This window comes from Heteronotia binoei, chromosome 8 (genome assembly GCF_032191835.1).
Source record: "Heteronotia binoei isolate CCM8104 ecotype False Entrance Well chromosome 8, APGP_CSIRO_Hbin_v1, whole genome shotgun sequence".
Taxonomy (NCBI): Eukaryota; Metazoa; Chordata; class Lepidosauria; order Squamata; family Gekkonidae; genus Heteronotia; species Heteronotia binoei.
This window is the reverse complement of record NC_083230.1, coordinates 49,548,126-49,573,679: the sequence shown is the minus strand read 5'-3', so window position 1 is coordinate 49,573,679 and position 25,554 is coordinate 49,548,126. Positions and strand designations below refer to the sequence as shown.

General features: G+C 42.6%; 1 protein-coding gene across 1 annotated transcript in view; it reads right to left on the bottom strand.

Annotated features, from left to right (window-relative positions):
* The window catches only part of MYRFL (myelin regulatory factor like), a 78,017-nt gene that overhangs the window by 14,190 nt on the left and 38,273 nt on the right, over positions 1 to 25,554 (bottom strand). The window contains exons 11-16 of the mRNA XM_060244409.1: positions 18,140 to 18,340; positions 14,308 to 14,416; positions 13,510 to 13,619; positions 3,009 to 3,172; positions 2,345 to 2,408; positions 1,347 to 1,435 (exon numbers count right to left, since the gene is read on the bottom strand). Coding sequence (XP_060100392.1) covers positions 1,347 to 1,435; positions 2,345 to 2,408; positions 3,009 to 3,172; positions 13,510 to 13,619; positions 14,308 to 14,416; positions 18,140 to 18,340 — 737 coding nt within the window. The remainder of the gene's footprint in view (positions 1 to 1,346; positions 1,436 to 2,344; positions 2,409 to 3,008; positions 3,173 to 13,509; positions 13,620 to 14,307; positions 14,417 to 18,139; positions 18,341 to 25,554) is intronic.

The window sequence follows — 25,554 nt, the reverse complement described above, 5'->3', positions numbered from 1 at the left end:
ATGACAATTCTCAAGGGAGGCTGCTTTTGTCGTCAGTGGTATCATCAGTGGAATCACAGCACTCCCCATTTTTAAAAACAGCACAAAACCTTGACATATCACTGAAGTGTTGAAACAATAGGCTTAGCAGGGTCTCTGAATTCCCAGTTTTCATTTTTTAAAAAAGTTTTATCCCTTTCATTTGCAGAGATATATAAGAAAAGGTGTATCTCATGAGGGAAGGAGCTAGAGATTAACTTTTTTCAAAAAAATGGAAGCTGGAAATTCAGAGAACCAATATTCTAGGTCCTTTATAAAAGAAACAGAAACCACTCATCTTCAGGATGGGTGGGAGGAGAGGATGTAGTCTGACCACAACAGTCCAGACATCAGACAGGCTGGAGATGGGTGGGAATGGGTAGGCAAAGAAAACATTATACAAGGAAGAGACTGACTTAAAATTGGCTTCCAGAAACACATGGACTGGTACAGTAGAGGGCAACTTTGTGTGTTTCATGCACTCAGCTGCACAAGTGATACAGAACCTCTGCTAACCTGCAGTAGATTATTCTTTTGTAGTTCTGGGGGATCTGAAGGAGGGGAGGGGAGAGCCCAAGTGATGGACTCCATGCTGTCCAAAGTCCCAGTCCAGGCAGCTCTTCCCACCCCATGCTAAGTGTCTGTTCTTCAGCTTGTATGCAGAATGAAGAGCAAGAGAGCCTGGGAAGCTCCCATAGAAAATCAGGCCTTTTCCTCCATTCGTCATCCTCAAAATCCTTGACTAACATTGGTTCAACTAAAACAGTATTTATTATTAGACATCACAGTGGTCAGAGACTTCTGTGGATATTCTACTTCCTAAACTATTAACAGAATCAAGAGTTGAAAATTTACTCATTTTAGCTAATTTTTTAGTTCAGGCCATGAGCATTCGGGCAACTTATAAGAAAAAAGCTGTTTTGGAGCTGATGTATTAGCCACTTCTGGCTTGAATTCTTCCTTCTTCCTCATATTCTCAGTCATGTTTGATAATATACCTATAGGTAGGAGGGAGGGAGGGAGGGAGGGAGGGAAAGAAAGAAAGAAAGAAAGAAAGAAAGAAAGAAAGAAAGAAAGAAAGAAAGAAAGAAAGAAAGAAAGAAAGAAAGAAAGAAAGAAAGAAAGAAAGAAAGAAAGAAAGAAAGAAAGAAAGAAAGAAAGAAAGCGTTTCTCATCTTTACTTGAAGAAGTGAATCAGTATAGGAAATATTTAAAAAACCATGTTTTCCCAAGGCAGGGATATGAATGATAATAGTTTCTTTAAAAATATTAAAATAAGAGATAATAAATTTGAAAACCTGAACATTTGATCAATGTGCTTCTCTTACCAAAGTGCCATAACAGCAACCAAAGCAATTACAGTTATCTGGAAAATCCTGGTGCTGGACCATGACAGTTTCTTCACCGGAAAACACACCTAGAAAGGGGGGCGGGAGAAGCAGGCTCAGAACAGCAATACCTACATGGAGGATTCAGTGCACATCTCTGGAACCATATAAAATATTTTGTCCGAACACACATTCACGTCAGCATTAAGATAGTGATATATATCATAGTGCAAATAGACAACCTTGAAGTACAAATAGGCTAGCAACTTTGCATGTATTGAAACTGCTCTGGCAAAAATGATTGCATTTTCCTGGAATAAATTAGCCTGGATGCAATCTTTACTGGATTGTTTTTGAAAAATCCCCGGTCTATCACACGTTTATTGTACCGTACATCTAAGGAAACCAGAAGCGTGTAATTGATTCTCTATTTTATCCTCATAATACTCCTGGGGAGAAAGAGCGGTAGCCTCCTGGTCACCCAATGAGCTTGATGGCTGTGGGGGATTTGAACCTGGGTCTCCCAAGTCCTCAACCAACATTAACCACAGGACCATACTGGCTCATAGTTGCATGCACAGAACTAGCACTCCTCCCATCTGTACTATGTTCCTATGCTACATGGATTTGATTGGTCACAGTGCTTGGGTTTTTAAGGAAGAGGCATTACTCTATTTTCTTTGGTTTTTACTTTCACCTGCAGCACATGCCTAAGACTCTAATTTCTTAAATTGAGTTGTTTGTCTAGAATGAGACACCTTTCTTGCTCCAGCTTTCTGACTCTTACATAATGAGTTTTGTTTGTGGGGAGGGATATCATGTGGCACAGGGATAATTTATTAAGTGGAAGTTCCTGCCCAGGAGAAAGGTTGGCCTGGAGCAAGTGATTCTCAATGAACCTTCCAGTTCAATATATTAATTATGACAAAGGAAATACCGGTACTTCTCTCAGAAATGCTATAATCTTCCTAAGACTCCAATTTCTTCATTGTGCTCACCTTGTTAGGTTTTGTGGGAACTGATTTTTGTGATGACAACCAAGAAGCAGCTTGGTCAAATTTCCTGAAATACAAAGTATTTTTTTTTTAAAAAAAAAAATCCTAATTCATCAAAGCTCAGCCGCCCTGAGCCCACCTTGGTGGGGTAGGGTGGGATATAAATCGAACAAATAAAATAATAAATAAGTAATAAAAAGAGAAGGGAGATCCAAGGAGGAATTGGGAAGAAAAAAACACAGGTAGAAAGGAAGCCTTCCTGAAGCTCACTTCAGTAAATGCTTGGTAGCATTAATTATCTAAAAAGAAAATGAAAAATTGTTTGGAGTAATATAAAGTCCAGTTTCTTCCACTGAACCTGAAATGCACACTGGAAGCCAATTCTGTTCATTCGAAAAGACTACTTTGTGCACTGAGCCTCCAGCAATTATTGGTACCTCAGTGCTATTTTTGATCACAGAGATACTTATTTAAAAATTTTTGAATTCATAACACCATAACAATTGCTGCTGTAAATAATAACAGTGATGATAATAAAGCCACATGAAAATGTACCAGTAATAATCAGAAAATGCTTTCAGAATAATTCTGCATTCTTCTTGGCATTCAGGATGTTGCCCATTAATGTGTGTGTCAGAGTATATGTACAGAGGGGAAATGTGGGTACCTCAGTGAATTCTTTTCACTGGGTGCTGACTTTAAGCCATTTATCCGCTTCTGTTTGGCGAGTTTGCTATTCCATGCTTCCAACTCTGCTATCCTAACTTCAAGATTGTTCGTTAATTTGCAGAGCTGCTTAACTGCACCCACATTCTCCATAAAAATCTGGTCCTGCAAAACAACACAGATAATTCCATCCATAAATAAGATGCAAACATAGCAAGCAGCTGAAGTGCAACCTTGGCTCACCCAAGGATTTGTAAGAATCCCAGGGGGATTTTTATTTGGTTGCTTAAATAGCTGAACCTCTCCCTTCCCCAGCCCTACTATGTCATATCACCCATAGGCTTATCTGAAGACTGTCCTCAGTTTCAGAGAAGGCCCCAAGTGCCATTTATCTGGCAAACCTATAATGTAGAACATTCTCTACTATCACCAACATACATACATACATAGACCTTTATTGGCATCAATACAAAAATACAGTATACCTTAAAACCAACAGTGACACAATGGGATATAATAAAAGACCAGCAAAAGTTAAATGCCATAAAAATAGCTGTGGGCTATGCATGAGTAAAAGCCTCTCTGATTTGGATCGCAACCTGTAAAAAGCAAGCAACGTGAGTGGTAACAAAGTTGTGTTTCCCGTGAAGTAAAAAGCGGGCCTTGGCATTGTCAGAAAGGCCTTGATAGTCAGAGAGCAGAGCATCTAGGTATTTTACTCATGGACTGCTATAGAAAGGACAGTCCAGAAGAACATGAGGGACCGTTTCGATGACTCCTTGGCTACAAGGGCACACCAACATATAAGGATTTCATACCATACATATAACATCACAAATCCTGTAAGCAAAAGAATATTTTTATTTCTGAAATGACGGATCAAAACATGAGCTTGCAGTAGAGCTGCCAGCTGCATGTTGGCATTCAGTTAGGGTTGCCAGGTCTGACTCAAGAAATATCTGTGGGGACTTTGGGAGTAGAGCCAAGAGCAAGGTTGTGACAAGCACAATTGAACTCCAAATGGAGTTCTAGTCATCACATTTAAAGGGACACCACTCCTTTAAAATGCCTTTCCTCCATATAGAAATAATGGAGGATAGGGGTATCTTCTTTTGGAGCTCATAGAATTGGACCCCTTGGTCCAATTTTTTTTGAAGCGGGTTTTTTTTAAGGAGTGGCACCAGATGGTATGCTGAAAAATTGGTGCCTCTGTCTCAAAAACAGCTAGCTGTAGAACCCCATGGATCAATTCTCTATTATTCACTATGAGGACCATTCTCCACAGGGTATAATGGAGTGTCCAGTGGACATTTCCCACCCACCTCCACTTTCTGATAACCCTGAAATGAGAGAAGGTCTTCCAAACCAGGGGATCCACTGCCCCCAACTGGGGATTACAAAAAAACAACCACAGGTTATAGTAACTAAATTAACTAAAGGTATCTAAACCATAAAGAGACAATGGAAATAATTCCTACATGTAAATACAATAAGCTTAAAGGCACAGAAGGAGTCCCCAGAAGAGTGATTGAAGTAGGAATCTTAATTTGACTTTTTGTCCATTGGGACTCCTTCTCATCATTGTTGGGACTCCCCAACAGCCATCATGTTCATTTCCACTTCAAAAGGCTTAAGAAGACACTTGGAAAGGCTTACTTTTTAGATGGTGTTTGTACCTTTAAATCTGTAGAGGCCAGGCTGAATGGGGGTGGGGTGAGCCGGCAGAACAATATGGCTGCTCCCAGTAGATGTGAAAGCAGCCCAGACCCTCTGTTTGTTTTACAATCTTTTCAAAGGTTGTTTACATACCAAAGAGTAAACTAGAACCTTTGGTTTCCATGTGTTAGTCTGAAGAACTTGGAACTTCAGCAACTTGTGAGTAAATTGCCCCAGTGAGACCACACACTCTCTCTCTCTTTCTGTGTATGTGTGTGTGTGTGTGTGGGTGTGTGTGTGTGAGAGAGAGAGAGAGAGACAGACAGACAGACAGACAGACTGAGTGAGTGAGTGAGTGATTGAGTACAGGGGATGTGTAGGGGATGAGGAAATGAAAACTATATGCAGAGGAACTGCACTGCTGTAATTTTTCTTATTTATTTTAGGGACTGTGAAAGTCTCCTGACTCCACCTCCAAAGTCCCCAGATATTTTCTGAGTTAAACTATCTGTAATGCCATTTTTGGGTACACAACATGATGTGACATTAGAGCATCATGTCATTATGTGATGCTGCTCCCTGCTCAGTATGGTTGCCATATCTCCCAATGGAGGTAGAGTCCCCCACTGCCAGGCCTTGCCAGGGCCATAGCCTAAATTGCCACACCCTCCACCCCAGCCACCCCTCCCCTCCCTGATCCTACCATTATCTTCTCTGAACTGGGAGCTCCAGCAGCCATGCCTCCACCTAGGGTGGCTCTGAAATGTCCCAGACAGCCAGTGAAGGTGCACAGAGCTCCAGGTGTCTGCCAGCTGCATCTTAAAAGACAGCTCCATCCAGCAGGCACAGTGTATCCTTCCTGTCCCTGGGGGACCATGCATGGCTGGCCTGGCCTGGCGAGGCTGCTGCTGGCCATTGCTGGGGCTCAGAAGGTACCCCTGAGGCAGTCCACAAAGGAGTGCCCAAGCAGTGCCAGCACCATGCAGATGACCAACCCAGCAGCAGGCCAAGTGAGGCAGGATAGTAGCAGATGAGCTTGGGCAGTGGGCAGGCAGGAAAGAGGAAGGTCCTATGGAGAAAGCCTTTTCCACACGTCACTGTACCTATGCAAAGTTGGCAGGGGAGGTGCTTGCTGCACCTCTCTGTGATAATTTACTGGCTATGGGGCTTGGCCCTGCCTTCTAGCTGCCAATCAGCTGGCTGGCGGGGAACTTACCAGTAGAAAGAGGAAGGCCCAGGCCACATTGCCAGCATTGCACCAGAAATGATGTGATCATACCAGCAAAGTCTGGGTGATGCTCTGGTATTTGGGCAGAAACTTTATGGTGGAAGTTGTTTCTACCATTGAGTTTTTGCCCAAATACCAGAGTGCCACAGCACCACCATGGCATAATGATGTCATTTCCTGTGCAATTCTGGGCCTTCCTCTTTCTCCTGGTAAGTCCCTCCTCCATCCCTGCCACTTGGCAGAAAGGACTCTGGCAACCTTGCCAGAAAGGACTTGGCAACTGTCCAGACCTCTTGCGCCTGATGCAGTGAAAAGACCCCCCAAGATTTGGAGCTAGGAAAGTGAAAACTTGCCTACCACACCCAGCGATGGCAACCCTAGCTGGTAGCCCAAGGGATCATCATCTCTGAACTCTCATGCATTAGTAATGGGTATCCATACTCCCCCTTGGCCAAATGTGGGCCTCTTCATACAGCAAACACTTTCAGAGGCATGGAGAAACAACTGCACAGATTTTTAGATTCAGGTCTTGGTCTACATTTCCTCACTTCCACTCTGAGCTTGCTTGTCTATGATACAAACAGACGTTAATTTAAAATGAATTGCTGACCCCTTTGGACCACCTTAGTTCCATCCTGAACTGCTAGATCTTTTGTTTTAAAAAATCCATCAACAATAAACTGGCAGTGAACACTTTATGCAAAAGACACAGCAACCATCTAGACGATATCATGCACCACACACAGTAACATGTGTTTTGAATTAGTGTTGAACCTCCACACTAAATATATCACAGCAGACATCTGAGGTTTTTCAATGTTTGCCTCTACAAACTGTTTCCCAGTGTCAGATCCAGAATCCCCCATCACACTGTGTGTTCTGTGCATATCAGATGGTGCAAGCAGGCTCAGCCGAACCATTTAACTTGCAACTCCAACACAACTTCTCAAGGAAGGAAAGACAGATGGAAGAGCTGAGTCCCATATGCTATTTCTGCAGTGGAAGTCAGGGAAGCATTTTGCTATAATGGGATAAATGGCATTGTATAGACAGCACCGGCCCCAGGCCTTCTTGCAGACCTCCTCTGATGTTCCCATTGTTTTCTTATTTATGAAGTAGATCAGTTCATTCACCCCTGAAAGAGGACTGAAATATGACTACTGAGAGGCTACGGGCTGTATTTAAGCACACAGAAAAGCAGTCAAGATTATGTAGTGGCAAGCACAAAAGCAAGTATTTCAGTGCACTGCAGGGAAATACACTGAGCTGACATGCAAATAAATACATTTTCTAAATGTATCACTTGCTCAGTCTGTAAGATTCCTCTTTAAGAGGTACTACTGATGCAGAACAAGATAAGACCATATGAACTGAGGTTTGTCTCCAGGAATTTCAGTGTTGTCAGTCAAGCACTAACAACCAGCAGAGTAGTTTGAGGCCAGGGGGCATAGTCATACATTTTTAACATACTGATGGGCAAATTCCTACAGTGGTGTGATGTCACTTCCACACACAAATAGGAAGTGACATCATGATGTTGCAGCATCATGCAATATTGTTCCCTGCTCTTGCTGGAGTGAGTTTGGGGGTGAAAGTTTGCCTGCCACTCCAGGGCAAATGGCAAGCCTACTCACTTTTTAGATGCTTAGGTTGCATGAACAGGCTGATAGCTTGTTCAAGATGTTCTATCACTAATTTGCTCTTCATTAGACTTGCCAATCCTCAGGTCCCAGCGAGGGTTCTTCCGCTTTCCCAGGCTCCTTCCTGCCCCCAGTCAGCTGGCCGGTGGGGAGAAGCCCCACCCCCAAAGCCACCATGTGATTTTTTTCCCCTCCGGAGGCTCCAGTCTCCGATTGAAAAGGCTTCCTCTTGGGATGGGGTGTCTGTGTTACTTGGAAGAAGTTGGCTGTAACTCGTGAGTAGAGAGGCCAAGCCCTCACTTCAGAGTCGCCAGAAAAGGGGAGGGAAGGGAGGAATGTCTGCTGAGCACTTCATTATTCCCTATGTGGAGATCGATTTTCATAGGGTATAATGGGGAATTGATCTGGAGATTTCGGGGGTTCTGGGGGAGCTGTTTTCTGAGATAGAGGCACCATATTTTCAGTATAGTATCTAGTGCCTCTCCCCAAAGTACCCCCTAAGTTTCAAAACAATTGGACCAGGGGGTCCAATTCTATGAGCCCCAAAAGAAGGTGCCCCTATCCTTCAATATTTCCTATGGAAGAAAGGCATTTAAAAAGGTGTGCTGTCCCTTTAAATGTGATGGCCAGAACTCCCTTGGAGTTCAATTATGCTTGTCACACCCTTGTTCCTGGCTCCACTCCCAATGTCTCCTTGCTCCACCCCCAAAGTCTCCTGGCTCCACCCCCAAAGTCCCCAGATATTTCTTTAATTGGACTTGGCAACCCTACTCTTCATTCTGCTTCACTAGTCACAAAATATATGTATTTTCTCTTTTATTTCTGCATGTTTGGACATGAGCATACGCAAAAGCCCCTGTATCATCATACTTTTTTTTATGGTACACTTCATAAAACTGCTTTCCTGCACTACTGCAAAACATGAATACTCCCATTTAGACTTTGCATAACATAATTACTATTTCATACATCACTAAGCTGCTACAGTATGTTTAAGTCACACAGAACACCATTGTCAATGACAGATTTTCTTTTTGATTTGATGATGCCCATAGCATACTACTGCATAGATTATGTAGCATTAACAAAACCGACACAGTGTGACAAGACCACGCAATTAACCAACACAAGACGTTCTTCAAGACACTCATGTGCTTGAAGCCATGAAACTGATTTTACGGCCTCATGGCCTATGTAGAAGCGATGCAAATCTGCTTCTTCCAATTTGGCTTCAGGGCTTGCCCAGTTCCTAAATATATATATATATATATATATAGGATCCTGGTGCAAATCGTTTGGATATGGTGAAAACTCATATTAGCATCTAATTTTAAAAACATAATGGGCAGAAATCTTTAGTAAATTTTATCTGAACTGACAGAATCAGGGTTATCCCATCTCCCCTATGCAAGAATCCCCTTATTCCATAAAAACCTAGGAGATTAATAAACATGTTTGCTTGTCTTGATAAGATTGAAGCAAATGGCCTTTTACTTTCTTCAGTGAGTGTAAGACCTAGCATTTAATTAAAATTCACCATTGACATTGTTGAAATCACTGGGGTCTATACCGCTTTGTGCCAAGAACATAGACCCAAAGGCCTAGTTCACAAATACAAGATAATGAGTTGGCTGGAATGAAGTGGCAAAGACTGGCATCAGGCTGCAGGTGGTATGACTACCAGGTCTGCCACTTCAGCAGAAGACCTCCTACTCCCTGCTGCCTCTGCCCACCACCATGTGGCTGGGTGGTAGGGTTGCCAAGTTTAATTCAGAAAATATCTGGGGACTTTGGGGGTGGAGCCAGGAGACTTTGGGGTGGAGTTAGGAGACTTTGGGGGCAGAGCCAGACTTTCCCATTCCCAGAATAAATACATAAAAATACAGCAGTGCAGTTCATCTGAATAGTCATCATTTCCTCATCGCCCAATAGCTGCAATTCTAGAAAATGAAAGTGTAAACACGCAAAAAGCAGCCAAAATACACAGAGTTTGCCCGCTCACATTTCATTGGGGCTTTACTCACAGGAACTGCTGTTCTTCAGGCTAACACTGGCAAACAAAAAGAGAGAGAGGTGGAGTTTTCCTCCATCCCATAAACAGGTTCCTATACAAAGTCTCTGAAAACAATGCAAAACAAGCACAGAGAAACACACCTTCTTACTGACTCTACAAAGACTCTGAAAAGTACAGAGGCTACCCTGGTCTCTCTCTCTCTCACTCACTCACATACACATTTACTCACTCTGAAATGAAAGCAAAACAAATGGAGGGACTCTGCTCTGACGAGCCTCTGCTGCTGACCCTTCAACATGAAGTACTTCCTGCTCAAATTTAAAGGCACACACACACATTTTAAAATGGGACCTGTTTGCAGATTTCTAAACCTGCCCAAGTAAGTGGTGGCTGTGGAGGGTGGGGCTTCCCCCACTGGCTAGCTGGCTGGAGGCAGGGTGAAGTCTGTAAAACTGGGGAATTCCCTGCTGGGGCCTGGGGATTGCGAAGCCTACTGGGTGGAAATGCCAAGTGAAATGGGAGGGTTAGTGGCACCAGCATGACATCTAAATTACATCACTGCATCAGGAGCCATTCTAGCATTTACCCAAAATGCTAGAATGCCCCTGTAATAGGTGAACACTACAGACAGTGCCCCCCTCATATGATCATGTCACTCACAGGGTGTACTGGAAGTGACATCATTGCACACTAGGAAAGCTGACAACATAAGTTCTCACCTCCTCATCTGTTGGTACCAGCCATGAGCTGGCAGCCCTAGGTCAGGTAGAAAGTCATAGAGGAGCACACTTAGGAATGTTCTCCTATCTTAAAACCCCCTGCCACAGCATGCAGACAGATAGTAGACCATTTCCCCCTGCTCTGCTAGTTTTCTGTTGGCATGGAGATTATTTTATTTTTTAAAATATTGAATGGATATTCAAAGCTAAAATCATCACACCTGCAGTCTGAAGTGGTTCAGTCTACCTCATTGCCCCTGGGCTGTACCAATTCATTCTTCTCCATCCCTGAACAAGGCCACAGAACTCATCCAGATGCAGATTGCCACAATCCTTGTTAGGCAAAGGCTATTCAAGAGACATGAAGTGTCCCATCCCCAGAAGGAAAAACCCAAAAGTCACTGGTGGAAGGAAAGCCATTTAAATTGCCTTTTCCCTGTGGGTTCCAAAAGGTCAGTATAGGCTGTGATACCTACATCTAGTTTATAGATATGAAAAGGAGGTGAAACAGCATGCCCAATCTCAAGAATGTCAGCCTTCTAGATCTGCCATGAATATGCTCACCTGGTTTGGATCTGGTTTTTCTATTCTTGCCATTGCTTTATGAAGAACCAAAAAAAGACCAGAATCTCCCATCTCTTAAAAACAAACACTGAAAACTATATGTCAGGTATGCCCAACAGGTAGATCGCAATCTACGAGTAGATCGCGGAGAGGTCAGAGGTAGATCACCAGCCCCACTTGGTCTCATGGTTTGCTGGACAGATGTTTGGGGTTTTTTGATGATGTTTGGTGTGGTGGTATTTGATTATTGGTGCCAGTATGATGAATTCTTATTTTTACTTTTAGAACTGCATGTGTGGTTTTGGCATCATCCAGAGGTCTTCAGTTCCTGTTGGTTTTTAATACTTTGGGACAGTGACAGTTTTGGACCAGATTCAGCCAGTGTTAACTTAGCATCTCAGCCACCCCAGTATAATGAAGATGAGTGTTCCAAAGAAGAGCAAAACCTACCACTTTCATGATGAATGGGAAATGGACTACTACTACTACTTCATCATGGTGAAAGACAAGTGTTGTTGTCTCCTTTGTAACTCCACTGTATCCTTGCCCAAAAAGGGTAATCTGGAGCGTCATTATAAGGCTCTGCATAGCAATAAGTTTGCTGCTGATTTTCCATCCAAAAGTGAAATTCGCAAACTGAAGCTCAAAGAACTTAATTCTAAATTGGCTGCACAGCAACAGTTGATGGCGAAGCCAAGGTCACATTCAGTCAATGCAACCATGGCATCCTTCAAGGTCAGCAACCTGATCGCAAAGAAATGCAAACCTTTCAATGAAGGAGAATTTGTAAAAGATTGTTTTCTTGAAGCAGCAGACAATCTTTTTGAAGGATTTAAGAATAAGAAAGAGATCATAGCTGCTGTTCAAGATGTACAATTGTCAAGAAACACCGTTGTGCGGCAAATAGAACAAATGTGTGGAGACACAACTGAACAATTGTTGGAGGATGTTTCAGTTTGTGTTTCTTTCTCACTCCAACTGGATGAATCTACAGACATAAGAGACATAGCCCAGTTACTAGTCTTTATCTGGATGGTTTTTGAAGACTACTCGGAATGATTTCTTTAAAAGGGAGAACTACCAGTCAGGAAATATTCAGCTCTTTCCATTCTTTTGGGACAAAGTGCAATCTTCCATTGCATGAACTTGTTTCCATCACTACTGATGGCGCAAGAGCAATGACAGGTGAGGTTAATGGTTTAATAGGCCTCTGCAGACAGCATGACAACTTTCCAGATTTCCTTTACCACTGCATCATTCACCAGCAAGTTTTGGCAAGCAAGAGACTCAATACAAAGACTGTCATGGACATCACTTTCAAAATTGTAAATTCAGTTCGTGGAAGATCACTTCAAAGATAGCTTTTCAATCTTACTCTTGATGAAGGGGAAATCATTTTGCACACAGATGTAAGGGGCTAAGTAGGCACAAATTTCTGCAGATTTCATGATCTGCTGAATGAAATAGGGAGGTTTTTGAAGGAGAGGGGAGATGACAAAGCAGAGTTGGAAGATGAGGAGTGGCTATGTAATCTGGCATTTCTTGCTGACTTTACAGGCAAACAAAGTGATATGAACATTGAACTACAAGGTAAAAACAAATGCATTGGCAAGATGATGAGTACAGTTTCATCCTACAAGAGCAAATTTGAGCCAATGATGACTGACCTTGCAAACAACACTGTTGATCATTTCCCTAATTTGCAGGACCATCTGGGACAATATCCAAATTTTGTTTTTCAGAATGAGAAGTATGTGACAGAAATCTGCTCTGTTATCCAGGAATTTGAAAAAAGATTCTGTGACCTTCAAAGAACTGAAAAAGTTGTGGAGTACTTGTCATGCCCATTCAAAGCAGATATGGACATTAAGGAAACTGCAGCTGCTATCTGTAAAAATTACTCATTGAACAAGGCATCTCTTGAAAACAAAATAGTAACCCTTAAAAATGACATTTTTTTCAAGACGTGTGCTGAGCAAGAATAGTTTTGGAAACTAGTGCCTAGAGACAAATTTCCCAGCTTAAGAAAATGCGGTGAAGTTGCACACTCCTGTTTCGGTTCAACTTATTTGTGTGAATCTGCATTTTCCTATCTGAAAATGACAAAGAGTACACAGCATTCCAACATTACAGATGAACATCTCCAGGATTCCCTGAGACTAGCCCTCATGCAATATTCACCCAACTTCAAAAAGCTGGTGGATGAAATGCAGGCTCAGACGTCTCACTAATTAGCAAGAACAAAGTTTTAAAGATTACGCAAGATCAGCCTGGATCAATACTTGACCTACATTTAACACAAATTATTCAATAAAAGTTAAAGAAAGTTATTAAGACAGTTAAAGAAAGTTATAACAATAAAAATTTAAGAAATACTGTTCACAGTTCTTTCTGGATCTTTGTCTCTCTGTTTTGTTTTTGCTTATTTTGCTTACCAGTAAATGACAGAAGGTTTATTGTAAACGGGGGGTGGGGGGTGGAACCCAAGTTTGATGGGTTAAAATCTAATTCAAAACTAATTTGAAACTTAATTTTCATGGTTGTAGATCACCAACACTTTTGTCCGGAAAAAACAGATCACTACCTGTTCGAAGTTGGACATGCCTGCTATATGTGTATTCAATCATGAACTTTCTTTTTAAAAAATAAACCAAAATCTTTCTTGCAGTACTCTAGAGTACCTTGTCAATCATGAGGAAATTATCAACTCTCTCTCCATTTTCACATACAAAGTCTCCAGCTTCTCGTATGGCTCTTGGCAGAAGTTCTTGAACTTCCTGGGCTATCACTCCTGCTTATGAAAAGGACAACTGTGTTATTAAAAACAATCCCAATGCCCACAGACTACAATCTGTGCAGTCTCTCCCTCTCTCAGGTTGTGCACAAGAATAATTTGTTGTCTCCAGGGCCATTTCCAGAGTTGAGGGCCCTTGGCAACATGTCTTCTGGTGAGACTCCATCTCCACTATGGCTCTTTAAGCATACCCTCTGCAGTTGCCACTGCTGTTCACTCTGGGATTTGGTGGCCACAGTGGCCATCTCTGCCCCAACAATGGCAGCAGCTGCCTTCTCCTCAGAGAAGCAAAAGGGAGTGTGCAACTTCCTTGTCTGTTGATGATAAACATTTTCCCCATGGATAAATGGACTTGTTCACCTGAATGCCTTGGCTAGTGATTGGCGGGGACAGTAGAGCAATATAACAACCACAATTTGCCCCCCTCATCTTCATCTGGGGTGCTGGTGGGCCCTTGACAACTGATCAAAAGTTCTTCACAAGTGTAAATGATCTTCATCAACACATAATGTCTGCTTGTGACCTTAGGGTGATTCCTCTCTCCCAGTGCCCACCCTGCATCTCATGCATTTTACAGTGTATATTTGAAAAGCAAGGCAACATCAGGCTTTTGCTACAAAATACGTGGCCAGGGTATTTTCTGGGACTTTCTGCCTGAGCAACTAGATGAGTGTTGACTGGATACCTGTTTCATGAGTCTGATTAATTCCCATAACAGATGCAAACTCAGGCTTGTAGTCATATTCAACCAGCCTCATCTGTGCTATTCTTCTCAGCTGCTGATGTGTATCAACCTAATTCATCAAAGACAAGGCATTGCATATTAAAATATTTAATACATTCAAGTCACATCAAAGATTTCAGTAGGCACATGCTTTTGATACTTGGCATGGCTGAAGTTATATTTCTCATTAACTTCCCCCCATTGTAACACATATTCTTTCTCGGATTTGGGGATGAAAGCAAAAACTTTAAGAGCAGAAAGTCCACATTCACCACTCACCTTAGAGAAAAATGTCAGCAAGTTAAATGTTGGATCAGCCCTCTCTTTTGCCTTTTATGGACCAAATAGGCTGTCCACTTTATTTATGTGGCATATATATACCTTATTGATAAATATATCCATCCTCACATACATTATCATGTTATAATCCTTACAACATCCCTGTAAGGCAGGTTGTTACTATCATCATCATATTGGGTTGCTGAAGGTATTACACCGAAGGTGAGATATGAACCAGATAGCTTCAGGGTTACACTGCATTCTCTTAGTTATAACTCCATGCCAGCTCTTAGTTGAGCGTAAAGACTGCCTCTGAAAGCTACAATCTGGAATGAAAGAGGGACAGCTTAATCATATCCCTTCAGCTGTTTTCTCTCTTAAGACCCCCATACATACATCTGAAAGGGGGAAATCTAAGATACATCCATTCACAAGTCCTCCACTCAAGATTGTGCCTCCCTGGAGCTGCTTTTAAGAAGGTTTGGGGAAAAGGGACATGAAAAGGATCATTTCAGACTGAAGACAACCTCTGTCACACATGTGGGAGAATGAGACAGAAACAAGGTGGCCAAGCCCTAAGGTGGAAGGATGGGCTACACCTGACTGCAGGTAGTTGACTCCTGTTTCAGATAATCACTGTACTAAATAAATTCCATGCAAACAGAAAACTAGCACATCAGGGAGAAAAAGCCTACAGCCCCTTCTCTTTGCTTGCTGTGCTGGCTTTCTCACTGCAATTTTTAAAAAAACAAAAACAAAAACCTAGTGGACCTTTCTAAAATGTGATCTTCACCTGCAGTCCCTCCACTACCAAAACTACAGGACTGTCTCCTCCATTATGTCCCTGGGAGGGCATTGTGCTCTTTGGACAGAAACTTGCTGGTGGTCCCCTGTTCTAAAGACATCCAGCTGTCCTCAAGCAGGGCTAGGGCCTTTTCAGTCCTGGCCCCAGCCAGACAGAACTCTGCCAAATTCCATCAGGGCCATGTGGGACGTTATGCAATTCCACAGGGCCTACAAGGCAGAGATGTCCCTCCAGGCTTTTGGTTTGGGTACAGTGATGGTTTCCATCTTGGTTGGCACCCTCCTTTGTTTTTAATGCTCACTTTGCCCTCTTCCCCCTTGCCTGCAGCAGCTGGAATTGGGCAATTCACAAATCTAACAACAATCCTCCTCCAGAGCAAATCTCTGGAGAGGCAAAATATAAATTTTCTAGATAAATTAAATGAATATATAAGCATTCTGCTATTTCATTCCCAGAGCACCCTCCCTGGCTCTAGAGTTGCCAACTCTGGGTTGGGAAATTCCTGGAGCTGGGGGGGGGTGGAGCTGGGGGGGTTGATGAGGTTTAGGGAAGGGAAGAGCCTCAGCAGAGTATAATGCAATAGAGAAGGCTCCAAAGGAGCCATTTTCTCCAGGAGAACTGGTTTCTGTAGTCTGGAGATCATTCCAGGAGAACTCCAGGGCCCACCTGCAGGTTAGAGTATTGCCTATTTGGTTCTCTGTAGTTCATTAAAAAGAGTTGCATACTTCCTAATTTCATCTTCTCTGTTTCTTGGTTGTTCTCTGTCTCTCAAACTTTCTCCTCTTTGGCCTTTGACTTTTAATTTTATTCTTCAAGAACAATCCAGTAGGCATTCTTCAAGTAAAATAAGCATTTAGAGCATTTCTCCCAGTAAATCTATATCACTTTACTTATTTTATTCAGTTGCAGGATTTGTATGCTTATTTTCAGTCCAATAATGCACTTAGGTAATCTTCCACCTATATACCTTGCTAGTTTCACCAGCCTGTTAACTTTTTTTTACCATCGAGTCACATCTCACATGAGAACGTATAGAGTTTTCAAGGCAAGAAACATTCAGAGGTGGTTTGCCATTGCCTGCATCTGCTTAGTAATCTTAGACTTCCTTGGTTGTCTCCCATCCAAATACTAGCTGAGACTAAACTTGCTTAACTTCTGAGTGCTGTTGAGATCAGGCTAGAACATAAGAACATAAGAGAAGCCATGTTGGATCAGGCCAATGGCCCATCTAGTCCAACACTCTGTGTCACACAGTGGCCAAAATTTTTTTATTTATATATATATACACACACACACACACACACACACACACACTGTGGCTAATAGCCACTTATGGACCTGTGCTCCATATTTTTATCTAAACCCCTCTTGAAGGTGGCCATGCTTGTGGCCGCCACCACCTCCTGTGGCAGTGAATTCCACACGTTAATCACCCTTTGGATGAAGAAGTACTTCCTTTTATCCGTTTTAACCTGTCTGCTCAGCAATTTCATCGAATGCCCACGAGTTCTTGTATTGTGAGAAAGGGAGAAAAGTACCTCTTTCTCTACTTTCTCCATCCCATGCATTATCTTGTAAACCTCTATCATGTCACCCCGCAGTCAACGTTTCTCCAAGCTAAAGAGTCCCAAGCGTTTCAACCTTTCTTCATAGGGAAAGTGTTCCAGCCCTTTAATCATTCTAGTTGCCCTTTTCTGGACTTTCTCCAATGCTATAATATCCTTTTTGAGGTGCGGCGACCAGAACTGCACACAGTATTCCAAATGAGACCGCACCATCGATTTATACAGGGGCATTATGATACTGGCTGATTTGTTTTCAATTCCCTTCCTAATAATACCCAGCATGGCGTTGGCCTTTTTTATTGCAAACGCACACTGTCTTGACATTGTCAGTGAGTTATCTACCACGACCCCAAGATCTCTCTCTTGGTCAGTCTCTGCCAGTTAACACCCCATCAACTTGTATTTGTAGCTGGGATTCTTGGCCCCAATGTGCATTACTTTGCACTTGGCCACACTGAACCGCATCTGCCACGTTGACGCCCACTCACCCAGCCTCAACAGGTCCCTTTGGAGTTCCTCACAATCCTCTCTGGTTCTCACCATGCTGAACAATTTAGTGTCATCCGCAAACGTGGCCACTTCACTGTTCACTCCCAACTCCAAATCATTAATGAACAAGTTAAAGAGCATGGGACCCAGTACCGAGCCCTGCGGCACCCCACTGCTTACTGTCCTCCACTGCGAAGACTGCCCACTTATACTCACTCTCTGCTTCCTATTACTCAGCCAGTTTTTGATCCACAAGAGGACCTGTCCTTTTACTCCATGACTCTCAAGCTTTCTAAGGAACCTTTGATGAGGAACTTTATCAAAAGCTTTCTGGAAGACAAGGTAAACAACATCTATTGGGTCTCCTTTGTCCACATGTTTGTTTACCCCCTCAAAGAAATGTAACAGGTTATGAGGCAAGATCTTCCCTTACAGAACCCATGCTGAGTCTTTCTCAATAACCCGTGTTCATCAATGTGCCTGGGCTACCTAAAACTTGCCTGGGCTTCCTAAAACTTTGTCTCCTTTGCAATGTCACAACTTCTTCACAAGCCTGCTACAAGATGTGTATGTGTCATGCTTATCTCAGTGTTCATGTACCTATGTGCAGCTCTGGTGCAGATTTAACAAACCCTCATTGCTCTGCTGCACTCACCTCTTGAATGTTCTGTTTGGCTCGACGATCAGATGGATGCATGACTGTCCCCATCACTTTCATGTTTCCACAGACAACCAGGGCTTCATCTGGTGTATCTGTGTTAATTCCTATTCGACCATGACAAATAACAGAGTCTGGAACATGTCCTCGCTGCCAGATCAGATCACTGTCATTCTCAAACTGTGCAGGGTTTGAGGCCTGAAAACGTTTAAAGTTAGAGGCTTGCAAATGGAGAGTGATAGGGCAAACAAATCTTTCCTACAAAATGCATTTTTGTGCTGCTTTTCAAGCAATAGAAGTCACAGTTTAATAAAATAATTTCACAAAAAGGAACCTTATCTGAACTGATGGGACACAGTAAAGAACAAGAATGGGAAAATAGCACAGTATGTTTTCACCCATGTGCTATGGTCTCTATCCAGACTGGGGCCTCCCACGGCAGCTATTTGTGAGGGGGGAGATGCACCTCAGATCTACTCAGACATCTCCCACTCTATCACTGGGATGGCATAGAAGAGAAGTGTGAGTTGGCTGGAAACAAAGCATCTAAGGATGCCTTCCTTTGATGGGTCTATATGTATAGACTGGTAATTTCTGTTTCATTGTACCTGAAGAAGTGTGCATGCACACAAAAGCTTATGTGTCAAATAAAACTTTGTTGGCCTATCAAGATAGATAAATTTAGATAGATGATAGATAGATAGATAGATAGATAGATAGATAGATAGATAGATAGATAGATAGATAGATAGATAGATAGATAGATAGATGTATTGTCATTGTTCTCAACAAAAAGAGAGCAACGAAATGAGGTGCTCTTCCACAAATATACCAACACATCAAACACACATATTCATAAACTATTTAAATACATCTAAAACCATTTAAACCATTTAAATACATCTAAAACAGATAATCATTCATAAAACCATTAAAACCATTTAAATACATCTAAAACAAATAATCATTCATAACCCTGCATTTAACCTAACCACAGCACTTGGATAGAAACTGTCCTTAAATCTATTTGTCCTAGCCTTCAACACTCTATATCGTCTACCTGACGGTAAGATCTCAAATAGCAAATGGCCCAGATGTGAATGGTCCCTTAGGATCATTTGTATCTTCCTTTTACATCCCATATTATACAGATCCACCAATGAGGGGAGAGAACATCCACAAATCTTTTGTGCTCTTCTCGTCACTCTTTGGAGCACCCTTCTCTCTGCTTCCATGCAGCTCCCAAACCACATGCAGAGGTAATAAGATAAAATGCTTCTCAAAGGAAGGCATTTGGGATTTTTCACCTTCAGGAAAGTGGGATGAGTGTGGAATGTGACATATCACACCAGGCCATTTGGTAACTCCCATCCAAATTAGCAATGAAACAATACGGTCTTTTCTGAGTCTAATTCTGGGAGAAAAAATAGATTTGACACCAGGGTCAATTCTGAATCAAGGTCAAGAATGTCTGGCCACCATTTTTTTTACAGGAACTAATAAATGATGTGGTGTGGCTGATATCAGGGCTGGATTTAGGGGGGGCAGGAAGGGGTGCCTGCCCCGGGCGCCATCGGGGGGCACCAAATTGGCCACCCCACCCATGCTTTTGTCCTCCCCCAGTCTGTGTGCACAGACCGGGGGAGGAGAAAGTAAGGGTGTCCCGGTGGTGTTTGCGCCATCCTCAGAGCTGAGGAGGGCACAAACTCTGCCCCGCCACTTTCACCTCTCCCAGTTTGTGTGCACAGACTGGAGGAAGAGAAAGTAAGAGCATCCTGGTGGTGTTTGCGCCATCCTCAGAGCCCCTTTCTCCTCCCTCGGTCTGTGTGCACAGACCCGGGGAGGAGAAAGCGAGGGCATCCCAGCAGGGTTTGCGCTGTCCTTGGAGCTGAGGATAGCACAAACACCGCTCTCTCTCCCTCCCCTGCCCTTTCTCCTCCTTGGGTCTGTGTGCACAGACCTAGGGAGGAAAAAGCCAGTGTTTGTGCCTTTCTTGAAGCTGAGAATGGTGCAAACACTGCCTCCCCTTCTCCTCCTTGGGTCTGTGTGCACAGACCCAGGGAGGAGAAATTGACAGCATCTAGGAGGTATTTCTGCCGCCCCCCCCCTTTTCTTTTGGGTCTGTGCACAGACCTGGGAAAGAAGAAAGGGGCGGAAGACTGGGGCTGCTTTGTGGAGGTGGGGTGCCTTGCCTGGGGTGGCAGGCACCCCCTCACACACCATTTTTTGAGTAGGGGAGGCGCCATTTTTAAGTTTTGCCCCCAGTCAAAACATGGGTAGATCCGGCCCTGGCTGTTATATATGCACACAATTCAAGGTGCCAGGAAAGACAGAGAAAAAGGGAAGAGGGGAAACTTCCCACCCTGCTACAGCAGCAGCCGTGTAAGTGGAAGGGAGGACTTTATTTTCCTCCAGCAAACATAATGTTTGAACCTTGCAATGGTAATATTTAGCCATTTCTACTGCAAATTGAATAATCAGAGGCAAGCAGCATGGTTATATGTAGGTGCAGCAATATATCCAAATTTATTTTAAATAGAAGAACAATCAATATGAAATTCCAATTTGAATCTAAGCAAAACACGCATCCTAACAAGTCAGCAGTTATTCGAGCTGCTTGCCTGCCTCTTAAAAAAACACAAAAAAAAAACACAACCCCGCTCCACCATCTGTGGCACACAGAGCCAAGCTCACTACAATTAGAGCATGATCTGATATGCCTGTTAACCACAACTCAGTGGGTAGATGTCTAATCTTTCCCAGAACTGTAAGCAAAGAAGAGCATGAGTTTTTGCCCTACAAAGCTTACTGGTTTTTGCTGCACCAACTGATCTTGCTGAGATTTTATTCATTGAAACTACCCAAACCAGGTTTGTGGTAGAATAAACCACAAAACAACACTCACCACCATGAGTAAAACCTTGGTATATTATACCAAAAGTCATACGTATCCAATAGATCTCTCTCTGAGGGGCTTTTCCCAAGGCCCCTTAAAGAGGCAATAGTCCACCCCTTCTTGAAAAAAACAACATTAGACCCGGCCAAAGTGGCACACTACTGGCTGGTCTCGAATTTACCCTTTTTGGGTAAAATTATCGAGAGTGCAGTAGCGCTACAATTACAGAGCTTTCTGGAGGACGCTTCCATCCTAGATCCACACCAGCCCGGGTCATGGGATGGGAGACAGTACTGGTTGCCCTGGTGGATGATCTCAAGCAACATCTGGATCGAGGTGGTTCGGCAGTACTGATGTTGTTGGACCAGTCGGCAATGTTCGACACAGTCGACCATCAGTTGTTGATCCACCGCCTTGCCAATGCAGGGATTCGGGGGTTGGCCCTGCAATGGCTCTCCTCCTTTCTCTGTGGTCGGGGACAAAGGGTGGTGATCGGGGGACAATCGTCCCAGAGACATTTGCTTAACTGTGGTGTGCCTCAGGGGGTGGTGCTCTCCCTGATGTTGTTCAACATTTATATGCACCCCCTTGCCCAGATTGTCCAGAGATATGGGCTGGGTTGCCATCAGTACGCTGATGACACCCAGCTCTAACTACTGATGGATGGCCAGCCTTCCTCTGTCCCAGAAAATCTAGACCTGCAAGCCATGGCAGGGTGGCTTAGGCTGAGTTGTCTGAAGCTGAATCCGATGAAGACAGAGGTCCTTTACCTGAGTTGCGGCGGTCCGGGAAGGGAAGTCCCTCTACCAGCTTTTGATGGGGTGCCACTAATATCAGCACCCATGGTCAGCAGCTTGGGGGTGCTGCTAGAGCCCACATTGGCAATGGAGGCCCAGATAGCAGCCACTGCTAAATCCACCTTCTTCCATCTGAGGTGAGTATGACAGTTGGTCCCCTTCCTTGAGCGAAGTGACCTGGCAACTGTGATCTATGCAACGGTCACCTCGAGACTGTGCTACTGCAATGCCCTCTACATGGGGCTGCCCTTGTCTTGTACCTGGAAAACTACAGTTGGTGCAGAATGCAGCGGCCAGGCTGTTATTGGGTCTCTCTATATGGAAGCACATACAGCCAAGGCTGCGGGAACCGCACTGGCTGCCAATAGTATACCGGATGCGCTACAAGGTGCTGGTTATTACCTTTAAAACCCTATATGGCCGAGGACCTGTCTACCTTAGGGACTGTCTCTCCCCACATGTTCTCCAGAGGGTACTTAAATCTGGGACGCAGAACTTATTATCAATTCCCAGGCCAAGGGAGGCGAGACTGAAGTCTACTAGAGAGAGAGCCTTCTCAATTGCAGCCCCTACTGGTGAAACCAACTTCCAGAAGAAGTAAGGGCCTTGCAGGACCTTGCTCAGTTCTACAAGGCCTGTAAAACAGTACTATTTCGACTTGCCTTCTGCTGAATTATAGTACAAGAGGATGCCCAACTTCACTGAACATATTGAAATTAATACTAGCACCTACACTGTTTTAAATTGTTTTAAACTATTTATTATCAACTTAATTGTCAAAACTCCAATGTTTATTCATTATTTTATTGTTTTAGTCTTGATTGTTGTGAGCCACCCTGAGTCTGCTTCAGTGGGAGGGCGAGATATAAATCCAAGAAATAAATAAATACATCACATTAACAATTCTTATTTTACAGATTTTCACCATATGTTTGAGGATCTTGCAACTATATAATTTGTTTTCTAACTGAAATCCTCAACAATAATGAAATAAAATATGACACACTATATATGGGGTATATCCAAGTGGGCAGCCATGTTGGTCTGAAGCAATAGAACAAAGCAGTAGACAAGTTGCAACTTTAAGACCAACTAAGTTTTATTCAGAATGTAAGCTTTCGTATGCTCTAAGCAGACTTTATCAGACAAAATTGGAATGGCAAGCCATCTTTCAATATAGAGAAAGTGGGCAGTGATTTGGTTTGTAGAGTCATGGGAATGTTTTTAGCAGATTAAAAGAATCACAAATTGGGGTCTGTGTTTGTTTGTTAGTATTGTTAACTGGGCTGTAACAACAGTGGAGGGTGATAAAAAGCAGAAATGTCATAGGTATGAAATGCCATAAATCCGGGCATCATTCTGGCTTAGTTAGTTGTGGGTTTAAATGAAGGGCATTAGTATCTCAAGAGGTTATTACATCATTATAGTTTGCCATTAGAAGAAAAGAATACATTAAAATATAGTGAAAGATGGGTTAGTATATGTAATAAGGTAAACAGCCAATATCCCTATTTGAGTATGTCAATACAAAAAACCAAAATATTCTGATACACTGTTCTAAAAGAGAAATATATTCTAGTTTGCCATTAGAAAAAAAGGGAACATTAAAATATAGTGGGAGATGGGTTAGTATATGTAATGAGATAAACAGCCAATATCCCTTATTTGAGTATATCAATACAAAAAACCAAAATATTCTGATACACTGTTATAGAAGAGAAATACATTCTAGTTTGCCATTAGAAAAAAATATATTTGAGTATATCAATACAAAAAAACAAAAAAACCCCAACAACATTAATATGATACACTGTTCTAAAAGAGAAATACATTGGAATACTGTGGATGTATAACTATACTCAGTGAGAGTTGGTTTAACATATGTAATGAGATTAAAAAAAACAATATCCCTGTTCAGTCCTGGGGAGGTGTTTGTCCCAAGTTTCAAAATAATTTATAATTCATCAATTTCTCTCTCCATTCTGTTCTTGAAGTTCCATTGCAGTAAAACAGCTACTCTGAGGTCACCCATTGAATGTTCAGGAAGGTTAAAGTGTTCTCCGACTGGTTTCTCAGTTCTGTAATTCCTGATGTCAGATTTGTGTCCATTTATCCTTTGGCGTAGGGTTTGTCCTGTTTGTCCTATGTAGAGAACTTTAGGGCATTGTTGGCATTTAATGGCATATATAATGTTGGAAGATGAACAAGTGAATGAGCCTGAGATGCTGTAGTTAATGTTGTTGGGTCCAGTGACTATGTTGTCTGGGTGTATGTAGCAGCAAAGTTGGCACTTGGGTTTATTGTAAGCTCTGGTACTGGTGTTCATGCTCAGATGCGATGCTGTATTGTTGTGGGTTAGGAGTTGTTTGAGATTGGGGGGCTGTCTGTGTGCAAGAAAAGGTTTAACCCCCAGTACTTTTGAAAGAGAGCTGTCACTGTCCAATAGAGGTTGTAAGTTGTTGATGATATGTTGAACTGTTTTCAGTTGAGAGTTGTGTGTGACCACTAGTAGTGTTCTGTTATTGTCTCTTTGGGGTTTGTCTTGTAACAGGTTTTTTACGGGGTGGTTTGCCATTGCCTTCTCCAGTCTTTTACATTTTCCCCCCAGCAAGCTGGGTACTCATTTTACTGACCTCGGAAGGATGGAAGGCTGAGTCAACCTTGGGCCGGTTACTTGAATCTAGCTTCCACCAGAATCGAACTAAGGTCATGAGCAGACCATAAAGATGTCATCAATATAACACAGGTATAAGGTAGGTACGAGTGGGTGGGAGTCTAGGAAGCGTTGCTCCAAGTCAGCCATAAAAATGTTAACATATTGTGGGGCCGTGCGGGTGCCCATGACTGTACCATTGACCTGTAAGAAAAGTTCATTGCCAAACCTGAAGTAGTTATGGGTGAGAACAAAATGGCACAGTTTGGTGGCAAAGTCAGCTGTGTTTTTATCAGAGATTATATTACTTACAGTTTGTAATCCATCTTGGTGTGGGATGTTGGTATATAAAGATTCCACATTCATGGTGGCTAAGATAGTATTCTCTGGAAGGTTGTTCAAAGATTGTATTTTCCTCAGAAAATCTGTAGTGTCGTGGACATAACTGGGGGCACTGCGAGAGTCGCTAGCCTTAGAATTCTGACTCAAAGAGAATTTGTGTGACTGCATCGCTGGAAATGTATTCCCATTCAATGGATATGCGCTAGATGAAGCATTTGTGGGAAACGGACTGATTACCAGTTTACCATTGCGCTAATTTCATCTTGGGAACAACAATTATTCAAAATCATCACCTGCTATAAAGAACTATGTTTCTAGTCACCATGTATTCCACGCAAGCGGAGAAAATGAAGGAATAGAGCGATTGCTCTTTAAATACAGACATTCGCTGCAGGCAGTGGAATGGCACCGTTAATGATTGTTGGTTCAAGTCAACATTGTTAAAGAATTGCAATATTTATGCATATGAACATGTTGTTTATTCATGTTTATTTTCATTAAATCATTTTATTTTTTGCAGTAATTTGGTCATGAGCCTTGTGCTTTTTTTGATTTTCAGTTCTGCACGGCTTTCCTTTTTGATTCACCACATACATCCAAACAACACAGTCACTGGACCCAACATTAACTACACCATCTCAGGCTCATTCACTTGTTCAACTTCCAATATTATATATGCCATTAAATGCCAACAATGCCCTACAGTTCTCTACATAGGGCAAAC